General features: G+C 39.7%; 1 protein-coding gene across 10 annotated transcripts in view; it reads left to right on the forward strand.

The window, feature by feature from the left end:
* BLNK (B cell linker) overlaps positions 1 to 21,521 on the forward strand; it is a 131,015-nt gene extending 109,494 nt beyond the window's left edge. For all 10 annotated transcript variants that reach the window (XM_077350217.1, XM_077350220.1, XM_077350219.1 and 7 more), the window contains 15 exons: positions 283 to 378; positions 2,954 to 2,979; positions 4,067 to 4,092; positions 6,092 to 6,190; positions 7,098 to 7,140; positions 7,925 to 7,958; positions 10,112 to 10,184; positions 11,926 to 11,956; positions 13,565 to 13,607; positions 14,661 to 14,739; positions 15,882 to 15,913; positions 16,248 to 16,315; positions 16,928 to 17,011; positions 18,463 to 18,618; positions 20,283 to 21,521. In XM_077350217.1, the coding sequence (XP_077206332.1) occupies positions 283 to 378; positions 2,954 to 2,979; positions 4,067 to 4,092; positions 6,092 to 6,190; positions 7,098 to 7,140; positions 7,925 to 7,958; positions 10,112 to 10,184; positions 11,926 to 11,956; positions 13,565 to 13,607; positions 14,661 to 14,739; positions 15,882 to 15,913; positions 16,248 to 16,315; positions 16,928 to 17,011; positions 18,463 to 18,618; positions 20,283 to 20,399 (1,007 nt within the window). In that variant the 3' untranslated portion in view covers positions 20,400 to 21,521. The remainder of the gene's footprint in view (positions 1 to 282; positions 379 to 2,953; positions 2,980 to 4,066; positions 4,093 to 6,091; positions 6,191 to 7,097; positions 7,141 to 7,924; positions 7,959 to 10,111; positions 10,185 to 11,925; positions 11,957 to 13,564; positions 13,608 to 14,660; positions 14,740 to 15,881; positions 15,914 to 16,247; positions 16,316 to 16,927; positions 17,012 to 18,462; positions 18,619 to 20,282) is intronic.
* The last annotated feature ends 1,798 nt before the right edge of the window (positions 21,522 to 23,319 follow it).

Below are 23,319 nucleotides of genomic sequence, written 5' to 3' on the forward strand. Positions count from 1 at the left end.
TTTTCTAAAAATGATTGGGGGGGTGTCTTTAGTAACATTTTTCGGAGCCTGGAAGTGTTGCTGGAGCCTACTTTGAATGCAGTTTGAATGTCCCGTGTTTCACTTTAAGCATATTCCAAGTGCTCTGACAATGAAGAGCAAATACCGCGTTCTTATTTCCACGGGCAAGAACAGTACCAAAGGACATTGCTTGATGCTACAACAGACTTCCTGTCATAAATATGTGTGATTTCAGTTTTGACAGGCACATCAAGAAACTCACATGTGTTTTGTCATTTTCAGCCCCAGTGGTGAACAGATCTATCAAGCCCACAACAAAACTTGATCCTCCCAGTTCTTCAGTGCTGCCTCCTGCTCCTATGTCACCTTCCATGCTAGGTATGGGGGGGGGGGGAATTACACGAGCACAACAAAAACAGAACAGAAGCACAACACATTAACAATATGTTAGTAAATGAATTCTGATTTCTTCCAATAAAGGCAGTCCTCGTTTAAAAGCCAGCATAAAAGCATTTACTTGGGAGGTTGTTTTGTAATTTTAGATAATCAAATTTCTACAGAAAAGGGGAGACAATATTAAAGTGGAAGCATAGCCCAGTTTTAGGGTTGCCAGGTCCCCCTGGTCAGCAGTGCGGGATGGAGGGGAAGAAGTTGCCAGATCCAGGGTAGAAAACTCTGGGAGATTTGGGAATGGAGCTTGGGGAGGACAGGGACCTTAATGGGATACAATGCCATGGAATCCACCCTCCAAAGCATCCATTTCTTCCAGGGAAACTGATCTCTGTCTTGGCCCCACCTGGTGGCTGATATCCTGACCCTGTGCACCTGCTTCTCTTCCCCCTCCCTCCCCAAACACTGACACCTTCTCTCTGGGTATGGCAAGATCAGAAAGAGATCTCAGGCTGCCAAAATGTTAACTGCTTGTCGAAGGCACATTTATTTATTTAGGATATGACATGTTTGCCATATAGCTAGGGGATCCGAAGATCCTCAGATATTTAAATAAAAATTAAATCTAAATATCTATAAATATTGTATAGCTGCGAGGCAAGATACATTTGGAGGTGGTTTGTTATTGCCTGCTAGCCAGCGCCAACCTTGCTTAGCTTCCAAGATCCAATGGGATCTGGCTTGCCTGGGGCATATCCGGGTTATCAAAGGCTCAGTGTGATCCAAATCCACAACATGTTGGACTCTTTGATAAATGCATCCCATATGAATATTACTGCTGTTGTGGCCGTCATTCTACATTTAGAAAATTTGTACTCATCTGCAAGAATGATTCACATGGTTAAGAAAAACAAGTTAGCAGTGCTGAGTATACAGCTCATCCAGCACAGTTTGCAGCTGAGTATACAGCAATTATTGCATCATGCAGCCAGATTGATTTTCAGTGCATAACTAGTCAAGCCATTCACTGAACATCAATCAGACTTCATAATGGAGCACAGAGATGGCAAACCTCTCTGCACTGCTGGATATAAGGTGGATTGACTCTATTCAGGGCCAATTTTGGATCATCGATTGGCCCCAAAGCTATTTTATTGCTCTTTGGAGGAAACTGCTTATGGCTCTCTCTAGAGCACTCAACAGACTTCATTAAGCCTATATAGTATAAATAAGTCACAGCAGACATGCTGATTTCTCCATTCATCACAGTCTAGTTTAACTATAATTTTGTGGAAGTTAATAGGCTTAAATTATAGGTAGCCATGTTGGCCCCATGCCATGATGAAGGAGTTTATAGAGGGGATTGAGATGATATGTTTCAGAATTAGGTGCTGTTGGTTAGAAATGTACCAACGTTTCAAAATGTACCAAAGGGAACCGGGATTGAGATGTTTAAAAAGAATGGGTCAGCCTCCCTTTGAGAATATAAAAGCACCAGTTCATCAGATGATTTCTCAGCACTAATTGGAACAATTTTCTTGTAAGGCAAACAACAGAAGAAAAACTTGGTGGTCTATTTTGTTTAAAAATCCGGACATTAATTAGATGATGCACTTGTTAAAGAGTCTACAGGTCACATTGGACAACAAGACCTAGTAGATGGAGGCCAAGCGACCCAAACAGGCAAATCTCATTTGAAGGACACTTTCCTTCATTCAGATAACCCCAGGCTAAGTCTGCCATTTCCCAAAATGAACAAAAATCTGTAGATAACTGTGGTGATCTTTTTTAATCAGAACCAGCCTGGAACACATAGCAGGCTGGATGCTTAATGCAAAAATTAAAATGGGAAGAGGGAGATAAAAAGATTATTTAGGGAATTCTAGAAAAACCTGTGGTTTACAACTTGTTCTTAAAATGGAATACAGGATGTGTTGCAGACTTCAATAAATCATGATTCAGGTGGGTGGCCGTGTTATTCTGAAACAGCAGAATCATGTGCTGTGGTGCAAATTGGGTTTCAAAATGCATCCAAGGGTACAAGTACAGAGCAACAAAAAACAGCCACTCTGATTTTGAACATACAGAAGCCAGTAGTTAATCAGATACTGCTCCATAGTTAATTATTAGTATCTCCTGTTCCTTCAATATTGCTTTCAAATAAAACACGCCCCCCAGTGGCTGTCAGAAACAACAGATCTATAGATCCTTTGCTTGAATCTAAAATCTCAGTAAAGCTGTAATTGAACAGATAGCAATACTGTGCTTTTTCTTTTTCATTTTAATATAGTGCAGCATTACAAGATGAACTCTTGCTGAAAAAAGATTTACTTAATAAGACTTGAATAAAAAACCACTTATCTCTCATAGGACTGATATTCTTTAAACTATTTCCGGTACAATTTTCCCACTTTTTAAATTGAAATTGTTATTTATTTTTATTTTTCGAACTAGACTTATTTTTTATACACATGGGGGTTTTATCATTGGTATACTTGATTTTACACATGTGAATATTTTGGTTTCATTCTTTCTAAGTACAGAAAATATTTATTTTTTCCAGATGTCTATGAGATTCCTGAAGAAGAGGTAAGACTCGTATCCATATTTTAAAAAAAAACACAACAGAAATGCAGCAGTTCAGAGTCCTCCATGCACAGGGACATACTGTTTTTATTTATTAGATGTAATCCATGTACCTAACAGCAAATTAATTTGGATGCATTTCATCGCGCTTTTAAAAAGGAATATCTGTATCATGTTCAGAACTGCATTGCTCATGTTTACAATTTCAAGTGGAGTAACCTTTTACCAATCTTAGACCATTTCCACACGAGCAATCTGCCCCTAGACAGCCTCCGGTTGCTGGCGGGTTTTTGAGCCCCCTCCACATGACATTGCCTGCATCCTGAGGCTGGCTCAAGTTTTACCTAGATTCCATCTTCCATTTTAATAGAGATTTAAGCAATATTACCTCCAGACCCCAGCTGGGCTTTGATTAGTCACCTCCCCACACCCCAAAGTGTTACTTATGACCCTAAGATTCTGGAAGGCTAATGCTTTATTGGGACCACAGGTTCTCCCCAAGTTTTAGACCTTGAGCTTTAGGAGAATTCCAAGATGGCTACGGAATTGTCAATACCACTGTGTCTGCTGGTACTCCTGGGGAAAGATGGTCCCATAATAAACTATGCCAAATTAAATGGCAGTACAATCCTAAATAGAGTTACAATCTTATACGTTCATTTAATAACCATTATTATGGCACATCAAGAAACTCAGGGCACAGTACTGAAGATGTCCCATCCAGTCACTGAGAAAATTACTGTAGCTTTACCACACATTCTGGTGCCATACTTAGTGATATTAACAAAAATTCATTAGCAGAAATGCTGTTAACAATTAACATCATTAGTTTCCAAGCTCAGATAAGCTTCCTATCAAATATTGCTCTACTCAACAATGTTGATCTTGATTTTCAGCACTTTCAGGACTAACAATAACTTGAACATTTAAGTTTAGCGATAATTCATAACAGGTTCTCTCCCTTCAGGTCTTGTATGCTGCTAGGATATACTGTTTGCTGGATATAGATTAGAAATGTACTCCAAGAAATAAACTACCTAAAATATCATTTTCAAGTGCTAATTAATGAACAGTTCTTTTTTTGAAACAGGAAAAATCATCACCTCCATTAACCAGGTAATTTCTCATTGTGAAACTCTGTATTTGTAACTCACTGAACATGGTTCCTGTATTCTCTACAAAGGACATTAGTCTAGTTTGTAATAATTGAACTGGAAGCTAGAAACTTCACAGAGAAATGATGCTTTTTACAGTCACTTGAACACAAAAGATATGGAAATATAGCCTACTCATTTCTCCCAACAACCTTTCCCATTTTAAGTTATTTCGAATGCCAATCGGAAACATACCTAAAAAATTAGTGACAGAACTGGAAAGATGGTTCACATCTTAATGTAAATATTTTTCTGCCCATATCAAGTGGCATGAAAGAGAAACAATAACCATACATGATACAGCTTCTGGAATATTGTGCATGCTCCCAACTTTGTGTGTGTGTGAATACTGTCATATCTGTGTACTACTTCACACATTCGTTAAAGTAATAGTCCTAAAAACTCAGGACAAGAGACAAGACATACAAGTGTCCCTTGTCATACACCTGTTATCACCAGAATATACCACCCACATGTCACCCATTACATAAATATTTGGCACATTGCAGGCATAGGTACTGTTTTCTCAGTTGCACGTAGGTGGTTTGATAAATGTGTGAATCATTTCTCTGGGAGGGGGAATTACAAGGCATAGCTCAAAGTAATTATTCTTAACTGCTAAAATAAATGAAATCACATTTTTTCTGTATTTATACATTGTATGGATTAAAACAGTTGCCTTTGTAATTGAATACAAAAGATTTTTTGCTGTGTTTTGAAAGGCAACATGATGGTCTAATAATTGTCACGTTTATACCAATTAGTCTTGTAAATTATTTTTTTATCCTAGGAACAGAGTCTCTTTAGTGCTTTTGAGTAGTGTCTTACAAGGACAGCAGGGAACCAAGCACTGCTACTTATATATGGAGAGTTTGCTTTTGACAGCAGTTCATGTCCTACTCCCAACTGTATGGTGCAGCTCTTTTACAATCCACTCTCAGTTCACAGCAGTGAGGCCAACATTTCCTAGAGGTCTGTTAGGGTCCCAACTGTATGCCTGGTCTAACTGCTCTGTCTTGCCTACAGAACTGGTTAAGGTCCTACAGGTCCCTGATCTCTCCTGGCAGAACATTCTCCCAGAAAGTCCAGTGGGTTCAGAATGCAGCATCATGGGTCCTCATGGGCAGGGGTAGTCAACCTGTGGTCCTCCAGATGTCCATGGACTACAATTCCCATGAGCCCCTGCCAACATTTGATGGCAGGGGCTCATGGGAATTGTAGCCCATGGACATCTGGAGGACCACGGGTTGACTACCCCTGCTCATGGGGACCCAGCAAAGGGTGCATATGACACCAGTGCTTGCCCAGCTGCATTGGCTCCAGATTGGAGACTGGATCAAATTTAAGGTTTTGGTACTAATCCAAAGTCCTAGACAGTCTGAGCCTATCTATGGAACCATTTTTTCCACTACGCTCCACCCCCCCCCACACCCCCCCCCCGCCCGGTAATTAAGAGCATTGGACCAAAAGTTGCTGAGGGTCCCCGGCCTGAAGAATGTGAAATTGGCCTCAGCCAGGGCCTTTTTGGCTTTGACCCTGGCCTGGTAGAATGCTCTGCCTGGAGAGATCAGGGCCCTGCGGTACCTTAACCAGTTCTACAGGTCCTGCAAGGCAGAGCTGTTCCACAAGGCAGATGGTCGAGGCCTTGACAGACCTCCAGGAAATGTTGGCCTCATTGCAATGAACTGAGACTGGATTGTTAAAGATTGGAGCCCCCCCCCCTTGAATCAGTTGGGAGTTATACAAGCAGACTGTTTTTATTGTATTTAGATTTTAATATTTATTGTTTATTATTGTTGTTACCCACCCTGAGCGTAGGAAGAACAGGTTATAAAGATAAATATGATTATTAAGTGGGAGGGAAGCCAGAAGGGCCTTAGCTCATGTGGAGAATGTTGCAGGCCACCCATCAAATCCTATCTCTACTCCCTCAATAATTAATTTATATTTTACTCCTAAAGGATTTCCAAGTCACTTCCCCCAAAGCCTGTTCAAAGACCAGGAGGACATTCTCACATGCAAAACACCATCAAAGAACTGTCAAAGATGGATGCGTCCAGGTTAGTTATTAATGAGACTTCAATACCCCAAATATTCACTTATTTATTTCTAACAAGCATTTCACAAAGAGAGTTTCATGTTGAATATGTGATAGGGCATATGGGATAGAATGTTGGATTTAAAGCAGAGGGACTCAGGTTCAACTCTCCACAGCCATTACATTTGTTGGGTGAATTTGGCCAATTGCACCTAACCAAATTCACAGGAGCATTGAGGATAAAATGGGTGGAAGGAACCTCTACAGTTATTCAAGGAAGGGGGGGATACAAGTATATATTAAATAGGTTCAGCTACTGCTAGATCTCATGATTATTGGAAGTACTGTGTTGTGGAATGAGGATAAGAGTCTGCCTGCTCATCCTGGCAGCAATTTCCCCCTATTACCAATGGGTGTCCCGGATACTGTCAGACACACAGGACGGGTGGAAATCAAGAGGCATTGTTTATCTTAAGATACTTGTACACTCACATTAACAAAGTTTCTAGGAATCCTGACATTGGCCTATTATGCACGGCCGCCAAAACGGCCATTTCAGGTCACATGGAAAACGCGGAGGGGGAAGACGCGAAGCAAACTGTATGCACGGGACGGGACACAACAGCGGCAAAATCCAGAGTAGCCGATTCTGCACGCAGCGACCCCGGCGCCGTTTCTGGTTGCGCCCTGGTTGCCCGGAAGCTCCGCTTTCTTCCGCGTTTCGCTAACGCGGCTTTTTCGGCGGCATGCACCGAATCTGCGGCCGGTTGCAGTCGGCGCCGTGCGTTATCAGTAATTTTAGGCAACGCCATTCCACCCCGAATGAGGACCTTCCCCTCCGTGCATAATGGGCCATTGAAACGCAGCTGACCGTGTCACTTCAAATAGAAGACAAAACTTACGATTGAAATATTTCCTATATTTTCCAGAAACGTTTTTCCTCTGCCTAGAAACCGTCCTCAACTAAAAGTCGTAAGTAAACCAAATGCAGAATTTTCAGCAGAGAAAGTTAATAGCAGTTTTTCAAGAAGCAAAAACTCAAATTGCCTTACAGAGGGCATCAAAAACACAATGTACTTTAAACTAGCAAAACTAATTGGGAAATTTTAAACTGTGGAAGATCTCCGTTGGAGACCTTGGAGAAATACTGCCAGTCAGAGTAGCCAATCCTGACCTTGATAAACCATGCGGTCAACAGATTTCAGAAACTAATTATGCCACACTGTGGTCACAGACAATGCCTTACATGCAATTGTAGAATCACTGTTTCCTGAGGGTTGTTTGCTACCATACTTAAGAGCTTATTGCCAGGTTGAATAGCTACAGATTCATTCAGGGCATTTGTGACTGGTAGTCTATACAACACATTTATTGTTTTATTACCCAGAAATCAGAGGATTTGGATGACACTTTCCTACCAAGCCAGTAAGGAATGGTTGAAATATCTCATCTATAATGACTTGTCGAATCCTATCATTATAAAATGATTTAAATAATGGGAATTGGCTCTTATAGAACAACAGAGAAAGAGCTGGAAGGGCAAGCCCCCTATGTACCTCAAATCCTCTGCACAGTGATGCTAGGGAAGGAGACAAAATATACCACAGAACGGAGTGGGGGTTGCAATCATTATGGGGAAATTAGGCAGACTCCTTTCTTTCTCCTTTAGTTGCTAGGGGACTATATGCAATATTGCTTGCCCAAATTAAACATTTCTCCATCTTTTTTGTAATCTGTTTTTTTTTTTTAATTTCAGGATCCTGGTGGTTTTGAAATGCAAAGTGAGGAAAGTAAGCATTTTCTACACTGTAGGCTTATTGGAATATGGAGGATCAGTAGTGTGCATAAGTCAGTAGAGTGAGAATATCCTACAGGGAACATTTAAGGAGATGTGTAGCTAGCATATGTAGGTTAGCACAATAGAATCAGAGTCCAGTAGCACCTTTAAGACCAACAAAGATTTATTCAGGGCGTGAGCTTTCGAGTGCAAGCACTCTTCAGCTCACGCCTTGAATAAATCTTTGTTGGTCTTAAAGGTGCTACTGGACTCTGATTTTATTGTGCTACTTCAGACCAACACGGCTACTCATTTGAATCTATATGTAGGTTAGGAGATTCTGCCTCCAGAGCAGACTGAATTAAGACAGACACTTCGGTCTCTCCCTCTTCTTTCTATACAAAATTGTTTCTCTTCTAAATAAAGCTATTTTATTCTTTTAAAGTAGCCTGATGCTGCACCCCTTTTGCATATTTAAATTCTGCCTACAGGCACAACTGAGGGGCCTTTCATGAATTATGGTTTGTGCCTGGCAGCTCTCCACACATAGTTCCATTCTCTCCACCCTGTTGTGTATCTAATTAGTTGATTTCGGTGCTTTCATTTATTTTAATGGCTGCAATTTTCTTTATGCCTCTAGAGAGGTTTAGGGTTGAGCAGGGGTCTCTTAACAGTGTCTTGGACACCATAGCACCTTTCTTGGCACCTGTCAAGTGTTTTCAAAATAGCCTCCAGACAGGACCTGAGAATCCCCTAGAATTACAGCTCATTTCCACACTATAAAAATCAATCCAGCTGGAGAAAATGAATACTTTGGAGGGGGGACTTTATGGCATTCTACCTGATTGGGGTCCCTATCCTCCCTACCCTCCAAACTCAAATCTCCAGAGGTTTCCCAGCTTGTACCTGGCAATGCTTATCCTCCCCATCCCTTGCCAGTGGCGAGAGGGAACCTGGCAACCCTGTTCCAAAAAGTGGGTGGGCTCTTCCCCAGCACAGCTTCTGATTCGCCTTTGGAGATGCCTATATTTTAGTGTGGTTCCAGCAGCAGCTGCCATCACAGTACTGGTTTTATTCTCTCACTCCCCTTTCCCAGTGTATTTTTTTAATTACCCCTCTTCACTCCCAGACTTGGCCTTCCTCTGTGCGTATGTCTCCACCTCCCATGGCTACCCCTCAGTGGGTACATCCACCACCCTATGTCAGAATGTCAGACAGGCTAAGAGATTGAGCAACAAATCAGGAAGACCCTGGTTGGAGTTTGTCCTCTCTAGTGAATTCACTCATACTCTGGTTTCTCTTCAAATCGCATAAATCTTTCGCCTTTTCACTCAATGGAACAACAGAATCAGAGTCCAATAGCACCTTTAAGACCAACAAAGATTTATTCAAGGTGCGCGCTTTCGAGTGCATGCACTCAAAAGCTCACTCTTTGAATAAATCTTTGTTGGTCTTAAAGGTGCTATTGGACTCTGATTTTGTTGTGCTACTTCAGACAAACACAGCTGCCCACTTGAATCTTCACTCAGTGCTGTTTGGCAAATTAAACTCTTATCCCCAGTTCTCCATCTGCAATATGAGGATAAGAATACTGTCTTACCTTACATGGGTTTTGTAATAATTGTAAAAGCTGCAATTATGATGCTTTAAGTACTCCAAACAGCTATATAAACATTACTTTATTGTCCATAACTGATGTTACACAAAGGAACTCTTTAAAATGTCAAGTGTCTATTGTTTGCTAAACTCTTCTCTCATTTCACACTACCCAAACTGCTACTGAAAATTCAGATTCAGCTAGTAGCCATGGGGCTCTGAAGAAGCAGAGCAAAGTTTGAGTCCATTTAAGATCAGCAAAGTTGCATTCAACTGTGCTATGGTAACTGGACCTGTTTTTGTTTTCCAAAGAAAACCACCAAAAAGCACCTCAAAATCATTATTTGAATCTTTATTTTTATTCATATTATTTATATACCACCCCTTATTATAAAGTCTGGGGACAGTGTTGATCTTAAAAGTGCACTGGACTCAAACTTTGTTCTGCAACTAAAAACAGTTTAGTTGGCTATTTCTTGTTTTGTAAAGTTTTAAGAGGCATGCTTGCATTAGTTTTTGGATCAGCAGCTTTTGGGGCGAGACTTGATTATGTTTGATTTCTTTTTTTAGGTCATAGCAGCAGTGGATCTCAAGAATCCAGGTTCTTTCCTGGTGCGGGACCATCCCCGCTTCCAAGGATTATGTGAGTGACAAAAATAGCATTCTCTCTCATTCATTCAAAACTACACTGTGCACGACACAATTTGTAAGATACTGGCCAAAGGTTCTGTGTAATGACAGGCAAGGGAGGGATGACTCATTTATTACATTTCAGGCTGACATTCCGTGTAAGAACAGCTTTTGATGACTGTCAGAAGTCTGGGTGGGTTGGTTTTGACTCCACTGTAAAATTGTTCCTCAGTTCAGCAATTCAACTCAAAAAAGAAAATAAGTTGAAGCATAAAGACATCTGCCCAGTGGGATACCTAGAATCTTTGGTGCCTGGGGCAGGCATGTGAACAGGGCTTGGTGACACGGGGGTGCGGGCATGCCCAGGCTGGTGGAGTCACCTCCTCCCCCACCACCAGGTCTTGCAAGCCTCATACCACCACTCAGCCGAGCCATCTGAGCCTCCCTTCATGTCCACTGCTCCTTGCCTGGCAGCCCCTGTCTCTCAGGAGGCCCTCTGCCAAGTTCACATGGGACCACCCCTCTGGTCTGGGAGGCAAAGGAACTCCCTGCCTAGCTCTCAAGGTCTCTCTGTCATGCCTTCCTCTTCTGCTTTCCACTGTGGCCTTGGTTGGCTGGGCTGGGGTCATGCCCAGGTGTTCCTCCAGCATCCCAGTGAACAAAGAGCAGCGGCACAATCATCAAGTGGCTCCCGGGGCACATCCCCTGGTTTCTACACTTAGATACATCACTGCATCTGCCACCATCACCCCAAACCATGCCCCCAGATATACTTGTTAGTAGGCCAGGAGGGGCCTTCTAGAGATAGGCTACTATTTAGTATCTGTAATCAGGAGCAACTGAAGATGTTGCTTCAATCACCGTATGCAGAGAGCCTCAAGAGGGAGAAAAAAGCTTCAAGTAGCACAAACTTGTTCCCAATTTGCTGTTATTAACTGATTCTCAGCTTGCTAAACCACAGATTATGCTATACCCATCACACAAGAGAAGCTGGCTGATTTGAAATTTTATACTTTACTGTGGTCAGTTTTACCTGGAAAAAAATACTCTTATGAAACACCAACAACCACTTTGGTTTGAGTATGTCCCAATTTATTCTGATAAAGTGATACCTGCTCAAGTAATTCCATGTTACTTACTATAAAAAATGCTCTGGGACCCAAACAATTATTTTCCAGTGTATTTTGGTGATTTTCTTTGAAAAAAACAGACCCAGTTACCAGTTGTTTTTGACAGTTCATTCTATTTCGAAAGAGATTTGCTATTACGCAAAAAACCACAAAGCCTCAAAGATGCTCAACTAGTTGTGCAGGTCTTTGGATATTATCTGTACACTTTTCTTGCATGCTGCCCCCGAACCAGCTACATAGGTATTACAACTGATCTCCAGGTAATAGGAAACAGTTCACATGGAGAAAGTCACTGCTATGGAAGGTGGATTCTATGCATTATACCCCATTGAAGTCTCTTCCCTCCCCAAACCCTGCCCACCTCAGGCTCCGCCCCCCCCATCTCAGTTTCCCAACCTGGAGTTGGCAAACCTACAGAACCAGCTAGTTTATAAAAGCACAAAAGTCCCATCTTCCTAGTCCCATCAGAAGTTTGAGATTTCCCTGATCTAATTGACAGTACTCATTTTCCATGTGTAGCATCGACAGCTGTCTGCTCTGAACCACAGCTTCCCTTCAGCATCTTTTATACAGCTGATAAATAAATCCTGTGACCCACTATTAACTTTCATTTTTAAACTACAGGAAGAAAACAACAAATCCAGCAGTCCCCTCAGTAAGTTGATTTTAAATCTGTCTATATTATAAATTTCCTAATTTTAAAGATTAGTTTTAAGGGGAGCTTGAAATTAAATGTACTGTCGCTGTGTTTTCCTCAGAAAGACAAGCTAGCTGACTACTTTACAGACCTACATTTCATCAATGAGCTTTATTTAATGGGGATTAAATGCACCAAATGAATTTACTCTTTATAATACCATGTTTTGTGCATGGATGATTATCTCTAAAGTTTTCTAAGTTTCAGTTGCATGAACATGTTGATTCCATATCATGGGAGTAAATAGCACACTTGTGTGCCCTTTTCTTTATTTTTAGCTTTCCCCAGACCTTGGGATTCTTGCTGTTCACCCTCTTGGGGTTGGAATACTCTGTATGGTTGAAAGTTGTGATGTTGGATTAACTTGAAAAATACAAGCAATTGTGCAATATCTAACAAATGCATCCCCTGTAAAACTGTCTCTAAAGGCCGGCATCCAAAAAGCCATAGGTGCAACCAAATAACCTGCCTGTATACCTGTATTCTTGCATGGATAAACAAATACTTCCATAAGCAGCTGTGCAACAAGGAGGTGCCTTTGAGACAGTCACCTGAAAGCCAGTTTGGTATAGTGGTTAAGAGCAGCAACCTCTAAACCGGAGAAACTGGGTTCGATTCCGCGCTCCTCTGCCAGCTGGGTGACCTTGGGATAGTCACAGTTCTCCCAGAGCTCCTCAGCCTCACCTACCTCACCGGGTGAATGTTGAAGAAGGGAAGGCAGTTGTAAACTGCTTTGAGAGTCCTTTGGGTAGTAAAAAGTGGGTTACAAAAAACCAGCTCTTTTTCTATATTCTCTAGCCAGGGCTTGATTTTATGCACAGTATATCAAAAATGCTGCAATTAAGTGGCCTTATCAACCATCAACCATATAAATATAAAAAAATAGGATATGACAGAGTTCTGCTCACGGGATGAGGGTTTCCTGTTTTTTCCTCCACCAAAAAGCCACTCCTGAGGATTGAATACCCTCAGAAATTGAATGAAAACTTGATGTAGAAGGCTGCAGCTAGAGGAGGATTAGAGCCAGTCCTTAAAATAGTCGCAGCAGGGATCAGTCATAATTTGAGTTCATTTGTTCCCATAATGGTCATTTGTATTCACCTGAATGAATACAGATAACAAGTTTCTCGACGGCAACTTACCACAGCGAGCACAGAACTAGAGTTCAAGTTTAAAGGTGCCTAAGGATATATACAGTATTATACAAAATCATTAAATGTTGAAATAAAGAAATATCCTTAATGACGGTGTCTGTCACGTGATCACAACAGGCCATGCAAAACAGCACATATAACTGCATTGGCAGCAAGCAAGTACTCACCTTCCCATTGGAAACTAATTGCAGCCATTTGCTGAGGCAGATATTTGGTTCTTCATAGAAAAATTAAATAGCACAGTGATGGACAAGTTCCTCCTGTAACACAAAATCCATCAGGGGAATTGGTCATATGTAATGTCTGACCGTGGAGTGAGAAAGAATGGCATACAGAAGTCTAGGAAAGCAAGTGATAAATACAGAGAGAGTTGCATCAAGAACTTATTTACATTTTTTCCATGTCATTACAGAAACCAAGCCTTCCTAGTAGAGACCACCTAACTATGAATGAAGGTAAATTATTTTTGGCATACAAACATTAGTCTATGATCTTGTATTGGTATATTAAGAATGTGTGTATATAGGGCCATGAATTCTCAGCTGACTTACGATGACTCCAACAAGGTGCTTTCAAGGCAAGTGAAGAGGTAGTTTGCCATTGTCTTCTTCTACAGTTTTCATTGGTGGCCTCCTGACCCTGTTTAGCTTCTGAGGTCTGATGAGATCCAGCTCTATATACCATGACTCCCTTATTAACAAGAGTCAACATTGAAAAATACCACTTGGCACATATCCTCTTGAATCAAAAGATGCACCAAGTCACTTTTTGTTTACATTTGGTATCAAAACATGGAGATCTTTAACAAATAGACCTTACTTTCTGCATCCAAACTAAGGAAGTCATTTTGATTCAGACCAGATTACTTTTTAAACCTAACTTGCTCTTTAAGTTTTTGGTGTGATCTGTGAAAATTGAATTAGACCTAGTGGATGCATTTTAATCTGCTGTTTATCAATAAGCCATTTTTGCTGGATCATCCAATTTCTACAGGCTGCTAAGATTGCTACAATAGGCAATCTTCTTCATAAGATTGGAACAAACATAGATCAGATAAATTTCTAAGTTTGTAAACTTGGACTTCATTGGGAAACTTCTTGGATTTTGTGGGGAATGTTGATTGAAAACCTCTCATTTTTGCTACAGACTTCTGCTGCCCATCTCAGTCAAGTTAAAAGTGAGATTTGATTTGCTGAGTTAGGAATGAAGATTTGATTTGCTGATTTGTTGCAAATGAAGCCTTGAGAAACTCATTTTGCTACTCATACTTCAGTCACATACATTTCTATTATTTTTCTGGACCGGTAACATAATAATATTGTTTCTGGAGGGGCAAATTTACACAATACATTAACTGATAGACTCCAGATCTGTGCCTAAACATTCAGCTTCAAACCCAGCCCTGCAGAAAATGGAAAATGAAGTTTCCAGAGTCATGTTTTTATGACTGGGCCAAGTTCAAAGTCAAATCAGACTAATTTGTATCCTTGATATTTTTCAAAACACAGATAAACCTATACCTGCTGAACGTCGCCGAGGTTCCAACCACGATCTTCCTCTTCCACCAATACCATCCAGTTCCCATAAGTAAGTATTTTGTCATTTGCATTTAGTGTCTTTCTACACTAAAAAATCTGCTAATTTCAGAATCTGAAAAGAGGTAGATAGGGACAAAACTATTTATGAGGGGGACACAATGAGATAGGTATACCATTGTCTTACCAACAACTCTTACTCTTAGAAAGGCCCTACTAATTCATGCAACACAATACTGCCAGCTGTACTAGCTGTTACACTGAATTTCTGCCCCCAAAAGGCAGCCACACATTTTGGCCCTCCATGATATTTGTTATAATGCAGATCATGGAAAAATGTCACAATGCCCTGCATTTATTCCTCTCCTCTACAATTGATGAGAAAATGCAAACACTGTAATATTAAGGGGGGAGTAAACACACATTTAGTCTAACATCTAGCTTAGTTTTCTATTACTCCCTTTCACTAAGTGAGGGTTCTTGCTTCACCAGAACAAAGCTCCACACTCAGTGAAGGATAAGCATAAGATCCAACCCAAAATATAAAGGGTTGCCTGAGTAACAGCATAGTTCATTTAAAAATACAAGCTTTTGAAAAGTATGTTGCTTTTTGTGCCCATCTTGAAGCATCCTTTTATAAGGGCATTCATATTGCACTTAAATCCATTTTAGGTTTTGTATATGTGTGTGTACTCTGTGGGTGCAAATCTGTTGAAGATCCCAGGCCCAAGGGAGATTTGTCTGGCCTCAACCTGATGGAATGAGCTCCTGGGACAGCTGAGGGCCCTGATGGAGCTTTCTCAGTTCCGCAGGGCCTGCAAAATAGAGCACTTCTGACAGGTTTTTGATTGAGGCCAGGGCAATTAGATCAGGGGCTCCTCCCTGGAACAGCCTGGCCATTAGCTGACCCCGCAAAGTCTTCTGAAGCACTAATCTAAAGCCTGTGGGGCGGGGGCTGGGTTATCTATCTCCATCGTGGGTAGTTTTAATTAGTTTTACTATTTTAAGGGGTTTTATTTACTGTGGGTGGGTATATTGTTACCTGCCATGAGCCACTGTGTGGGAGTGTCAGGTTTATAAATTGAATAAAAAATAAAAAATATTTTGGGTGGAACTTGTAGATTCTTAGAGAAATCAAAATGGAGAACACCAATATCTTCCTACATTTCTTTTATCTCTAACCATTTGTTTCAGACCACTACCACAAAAGCCACCTCTGTCTCTAAGTAAGTACGCTTTCTTATTTGGATAAAGTTAGGGTTCGTTTCAAATCTATGCATCATGAAAAGTCTATGCATCATCCAAAATTAAAATTTATCTCTTTAGAAACAATACAGCAGCAAGAAGCCAGAAGACCTCTCATAACCTAAATCAGGGGTAGTCAAACTTCGGCCCTCCAGATGTCCATAGACTACAATTCCCATGAGCCCCTGCCAGCGTTTGCCACAGTTTGACTACCCCTGACCTAAATGAAATAGAGCATGTCTTTTTTAACCAACAGAGTTCTAATATCTTGTAATAATGGTGGAATCTTATGTTATACCATTTCTTCTTCCTTAGGATCACCGGATCCCCTGAATCGCAGCTTACCTACCCCACGCAGTAGCATTTCTAGTACATCAGAACAGGTATAATTTTTATAACACAATAGAGGAAATACAATAAGATATTGTAAATACTAATTCTCAGTTAAATGTTTGGGCTAGCCATATTACAACTCCACTAAAGTGGATCAAAATAAAATATTTTCCAATCAATTATTGTAATGCTTTAACTTTTCAGGAATTAAATCTCCAGCAACTTCGCATTTACCATTCAGCAGTTTATAGGGAATCTGACCAAATAGTTTACCACAACGTAGCAAAATGCACTTTTAACTTCAGATATCCAAAGGGGAGCAAGGGCTGCTTCATACCCCAATATGTAAACCCAAGGCAGAATGTCCAGCATGCAAAAATACACACAGTCTGTCACACATATATTGCATGTTTCCTGGTCAAATCTACATAAATTTAGGCTCAGCATTTATGCATGTCTATCATTAACAGAAAATAGTGTTAACACTGTATATTACCCCTGTTTCTGAGGGTCTCACTGAGCAGGATTTCAACAACCAAAGCAGACTGAAGTGGGAAAAGAAATAGAAAAGTTGTGTCCCACAAGCACTGTGGTACTTTTGATTCACCCTGATTTTTTAAAAATGCTTTAAAGTACACAAGTATTCTTTGTCTCCCCCACAGGACCCTAGTATTCATGGTAAAGCATGGTATACAGCTTCCAGTGATCGAAAAACAGCTGAGGATGCATTATACAAATCACACAAGGTAGAAATGTTTCGGCTTTAAGAATTCTTCAGAAGCATGGAAAGTAAGATGACTTATTTATTAAGAGGCATACAGCCTACTGGCATGGTGTTCATCAAAGATCTTCATAAAATGTCCAGTTCTGCATTGCATTAGCAGAGCATTCCACTCATGCAAGAGGGATTGGTTTTAGTTTCCCTTTCCATTGCATCTCCTTCCTGCATTAAACCCCAGCTGCTCTCAAGGATTCCGAGACAGCAAGAGGTACAGGGAGCTTCAGTGTGGTGGGGGAGGATTGCCCAGAGTTCTTTGGATTCAACCAAATACAATTTGGGTGCAGTAGTCCTAGACCCTTCTTTCAAAATACTGCAGTTGCCATTCCCATTATAAGATAATGGAGAACATACAACTTCAGTGACATGTACAATACCAACCGTTAAGCAGTCACCAGTATATTGAGCCTTCCTCCAATGAAAGTGGAGAGAGGATGCTTATGCTGGAGCTAGCTCTTCCAGCCTAAGGTAGGATACTTCCCTGTAGAACCAACACATTAGTGGTTCAAAAAATCACTAGACATTTAATGGCAAGATGTCACTGGCAAGTTATCAAACTGCACGTTTTGGAGATATGATAAAGAGAAGCAACCTCCATTGGAGGGAATGAACTTCATTAGCATATCCCCCCGCCAACACACCTTGCAATTCCATATCTATTTAAAGGAACAGACAATAGCTTGCAGGTAAGAGGCTGCCTACTTTCTCTTTAGTGTTATAACTACCATACAGCTACCATGCTTACTCTGAAAATCCCATCTCGCTGTTAAACCTTACCTGAAGAGGATTGGCTGCTTCTCAAAATCAGGAATCAACATCTTATGCAGCCTTTTGGCCTATGCAGCATCATATTCTTAACAAATTCTATTACACACACCACACCACCTGAAAATACGCTAAATAAAATAGATCTATCAATGGATAAATTATGTCAGGATCACAATTTTGAATGTATTGTAGAAGCAAAACAAGCTTAAAGGTAAAGGTTTCCCCTGTGCAAGCACCGAGTCATGTCTGACCCTTGGGGTGACGCCCAGTAGCATTTTCATGGCAGACTCAATACGGGGTGGTTTGCCAGTGCCTTCCCCAGTCATGACCGTTTACCCCCCAGCAAGCTGGGTACTCATTTTACCGACCTCGGAAGGATGGAAGGCTGAGTCAACCTTGAGCCGGCTGCTGGGATTGAACTCCCAGCCTCATGGGCAAAGCTTTCAGACGGCTGCCTTACCACTCTGCGCCACAAGAGGCTCTTAAAAACAAGCTTAGCAATGGATAAGGATCATCAAGGTTTTAAAAAACAAAGCTCAACTAGCTGCCACAACACTGTCAATCTATCCTCCTCCCCCCTCCCCTGCCACCAAAAATATGGAAGTAAAATTAATTGCTAAGCTAATTTCCTTTTTTCTTTACTGGATTTAGGATGGATCTTTCCTAGTAAGAAAAAGTTCTGGACAAGACTCAAAACAACCATATACACTAGTTGTATTTTACAACAAGCGAGTATATAACATCCCTATTCGATTTATTGAGTCAACAAGACAATATGCCCTAGGCAGGGAAAAAAGTGGTGAGGAGGTAGGTTACTACTTCTTTGTTCTATACCTTAATAAATAAATTGAAATTTTACTTTCACTGTGTATGAACATAGAAACATAATCTCTTGAAATAACTGATTTATCCATTATTTTTCTTACACATATATCTAAACAAAGAGAAAACATTATTTCAGTCCCAGTGAGGCCTAATTGAGTGCAATCCATTTATTACTTATTTTAACTATCCAATTCCCATGACCACCCTTCATTAAAAAAAATCTCTCTGAGAATTGTTACCTGTGACTACCCTTAAAAGCAGAAAGGCAACATTAGCATTTGTCCAAATGTTGCACAAATCAAAGGGGGAAAGCCTTTAGGGGGGAAGTCAATTTACTAGAATAAGCTACTAATGAAAGATGAACCAATAATTTTCAATTCTAAAAACTTGTTGGGTCTAAAGTAATTGTTCTGCACAGAGAAAATGTGTTTTCTCTCTGTTTCTGTTTCAGACAGCACTATCTGCCTGAAAGGTTTCTGCTTCTCAACGTTTTGGCACAAACAGAAACATTAAAAATACTATGAGATTTACCTATACTACATGGAATCTTACATTTGCACAAGAACTTACAGAAAAGCATGTCGCTCTTTTCATTATGCTTATGGCACTTTCAACCTGTGGGAAGCAATTTATTAAATCTGAAACACTAGTTTTAAATAACCTTAAACCAAAGTGTTGTGCTGTATATTGTTGACATCCAGTTACAATATACTGTCCTAATGTTAAAGTTCTGATAGACAGGAACTTAGTGTCTGCGTAGCTTGTTTTTAACGCAAACTTTTAAAAAATCTGAGAAATTTTGTAATAAAACAAGTACTTGCACATCGTAAGATTCAACACTTTGGTTAAATGTTAGTTTTGAATCAAACGCTCAGCAATGTTTGTTTGTTTTTTTTGCTACTGTTGCTAATTAACCTCTTCTCCCAGACATTGCATTTCTGATTGGACAGGGACAGGTTTTGCATTTCACTTGCACTTATAATATCCATCACTCTTAATTTTCAAGGGTAATTCATTTTCTATAGCAAGTTTATTATTTGGCTGCTAGAAAAACTCAGCATTAAAATAGATGTCCCATACTTAGCATTGAACAACTTTGTTTATATACTGTTATATTTTTTAAAGGTTTCATTTGGAGTTGTAACCCAGCTTACCTCATGTTCTAAAGGTTGTATTATCAGGGTATATTCAAGACTGGCTTTTTTGTCAGACATGGAATCTGTCCTAACCCTTCTTGCAGTTGCTAAAATAATCCTTACTGCTACCTCCAGCTCCAAAAGATTGATTCTATATTGTTTGGGAAAATGTCTTGCTTATTAGATTATTACCAAAGAACATTAAGAAACTCTTCTGATGCTTCAAATAAATCTATAGAACATTTGGCAATATTGATGTTTTGGAATAAGGCTACAGAGAAAATTTTTCCATGTTTTCTGTGAGCTATTCTGACCAATTTCTCAGTGGTACTGGAATTTATATATTGAGGAATTCATAATCATTCTCATTATGAACCACTGTTTCTTTATTAAACAGGAGGAACTGCTATTAATTGATATTTGAAACAATTTCAAATATAGTAGTTGGCTGAATTAGAGAACTTACCTTTGCAACAATGCTAAATAAACCATCTGTTTTTTTCAATCTAGCGCTTCGACAGTGTGACAGAAATAATAGAAAATCATCAACAAAATTCTCTCGTTCTTATTGATAGTCAAAACAACACCAAAGACTCTACCAAACTAAAATTTATTACTAGAGTTTGATAACTGCATTGAGAATTCAACATGGAAAATACTGTAGGCCTCATATTCTGAGAGTCAAGATCAAGCATCTGAACAAGAATCTATATCTACAACTAGAAGACTTTTCTCCAAAAGCTTTACCAGCAAGAGACACTTTTTTGTATAAGACCACACAGTTTTATGAGAGAACAAAGATTAATTTGGTACTGGTGGCTAATTAAGAATTAACCATTCTTTACTTCAGTTACGACATGGGTATTCCAAATTCATACCTGAGGCATTATGTACTTGAAACATATTTTTTCTCAAGGCATTCCTAACTTCAGAAAATCAGAACACTTACTGTTAAAATGTAATTGTTTGATACATTAAAAGGAATTGTACATTCTTGCTAATGTTAACTTGAAACCCACAGATCTGTTGAATAAGAATATCTATGCCAAGATAAGCTATTTTTTGTAGTAAGTTAAAGGCAGGATTGTTTGCTGGGACAGAAAGCCAAAAAGTCAGGATTCCAGCATGATGCAATTGATTTCATAACGGCTTCTGGTTATTTGCTGAAACCACTGTTACATGGTATGTGTGTTTTTAAAGTATATGTAAATATAATATTAAAAGAACTGAATTTCTATTACCATGAATTGAGTGCATGTATGTATATATTGTTCTGGTCAAGCAGTTTGTGGCTTTCACATTTAAAGTACCTCTTACCTACCTCTCAGATTCTGTACAAAGGCTGGAACTTAGACCAGCATGCTACAACTGTTTAAATATTCACATTACAATAGACAACTGTAAGCCAGTTTATTGGAGGTTGAGAAATTTGTACTTTGGAATCTTAGACTTCACTATTTATACAAGATGGGCACAGGTTTATGCTATATCTTCATTCACTGTAAATAAGCTTTCAGTATCTTCCATCCTGAAAAAAAAACAGAATTTGAGACAAGACACACAACATTCCAGACTGCACTACTGCAGGCTTTTAAAAGGTAATGACTCAGCAAGTATTTGGTGATTGAAGACTTATGCACTCTTAAACATGTATTCATGTAAACCATAGCACTGAGACAAAAAAAAAATTCAAAGAATACATAGTATATCTCCGTAAGATTAAACTTTGATTTTATGACTAATGTTCAACCCATTGTCTTAGCCCCATTTCTCTTTTCCATCCGAAACCTATAATACAACCATTTTTCCCAATTGTATTTCATCAGCCCTGAATGTTTTCTAATGTCATTTTTTGCAACTGTATTATTGTGATTTCCTCCAACAAAAGAGTTTTGTGGATACAGAATATACATTCTGTCAGTTTTTAAAAACAGTTTCAATGGGCCACAGAAGCAAATGCATCTTTGCTCAAGAATTGCACAATTATTTTACTCGTCTGTATACTCAAACTGGCAACCTTTTTTGCATCACAACAATATAATTACACAAATTAAATTCAACTCTTATGTTTCAGGCAAATCATATTTTCCATGTTGCCATGAAACTGGCATTTACTTTATTTCAGGAAAATTCTAATGTCAAAACCACCAATCCATTTATGGTTTCACAGCTAAGGAATTTTTTGCACACATTTCTAAATCCTTCAAATAGCTAATCTGCCACCAGATCCACTAAATTCTAAACGTTACTTGCAAAAATGAAAGGTGTTTTTCTTTCCACTTAATATAGCAATGCCAAGCAGTGCTTTGTTTGGTGTTCATGTACAATTAATACAGGTAAGAATGATGGTGAAGTACTCTCACTCCACCAGTGCCAACTTGCACTTAGATATGCCTAAAAATATAGCATTTGGCAGTATTTTTAATATTTATACAGTTCATTTTTATTTATCAGATTAACAGACGAAATTTATTCACTAATCATTCCTATCATTATATTGAAAGGAATAGAAAACTCTCTTCGGGTCTGACCTAGCACTGTTTCACAGCTAGAAAATACATTTTAATTTTCCAATATTGAACGTATTTTAGGAGAGAATACTATTTAATTGCATCCAGTACTTCTGAATAATAATGAGGGGGGGGGGTCTTAGTTAAGTCCCAGCTGACTTATGGTGACTCTGTAGGGTTTTTAAGGCAAGAGACATTCAGAGGTGGTTTTGCCACTGGCTACCTCTGAATCACAACCCTGGTGTCCCTTAGTGTAGCGATCCCCAACCTGTGGGCCGCGGACCACATGTGGTCCTTCGACTAATTGGAGGTGGGCCCCGAAGGACGCCTTCTTCCACCCACCCCCCAGCCCTTTACTTCATCCCCCCCAGGCCTTTACAACACATTTCATTGTTGTGACGTGTCTGTATCTTATTTTGAAGGGATGTTTAAACATTACCAGAGCAATCAGAGAGCGTTAGGGCAGTGGTTGAGAGTAGAGGAGTAAACTACCCCCCCACCGGGCCTCAGTAAAAGGCGTTGAGTGGTCCCCGGGGATAAAAAGATTGGGGACCACTGTGGACTCCCACCCAACTATTACCCAGGGCCAACACTGCTAGCCTGGGCTATCCAGGTCAGTGCAAATTTGTTTACCCAGATTCATTAGAACACACTTTTTAAAAAGATGAAGCAGTTAAAATTTGGCAGCTTTGACCGCTGACTAAGATTTAACTGCAATATTACTAAAATTAATGGCAGAAAATGATGTGTTAGCTAATTTATACACTAATTTATACAGCATGAAGAATAGCTGTGCCGTAGCAGAGAAAAGTCACTTTACAAACACCCAGGCTGGATACCCTGCAGCTCAAGCCATATGAATGATCTTTTGTAGAAAACAAATTAATTTTCCAATATCCAGGCAATAACTTCACAGTATTTCTTCTGCATTTTGCAAGTTAATTTCAATTCAGTCACATTCATGGTGTATATTTGTGGGTTTTTATATGAATACAAAAAAGTTTCATGTAAATAAATACTGGAATGTCTACACATGG

This window comes from Paroedura picta, chromosome 8 (assembly GCF_049243985.1).
Source record: "Paroedura picta isolate Pp20150507F chromosome 8, Ppicta_v3.0, whole genome shotgun sequence".
In the NCBI taxonomy this organism is placed as follows: domain Eukaryota; kingdom Metazoa; phylum Chordata; class Lepidosauria; order Squamata; family Gekkonidae; genus Paroedura; species Paroedura picta.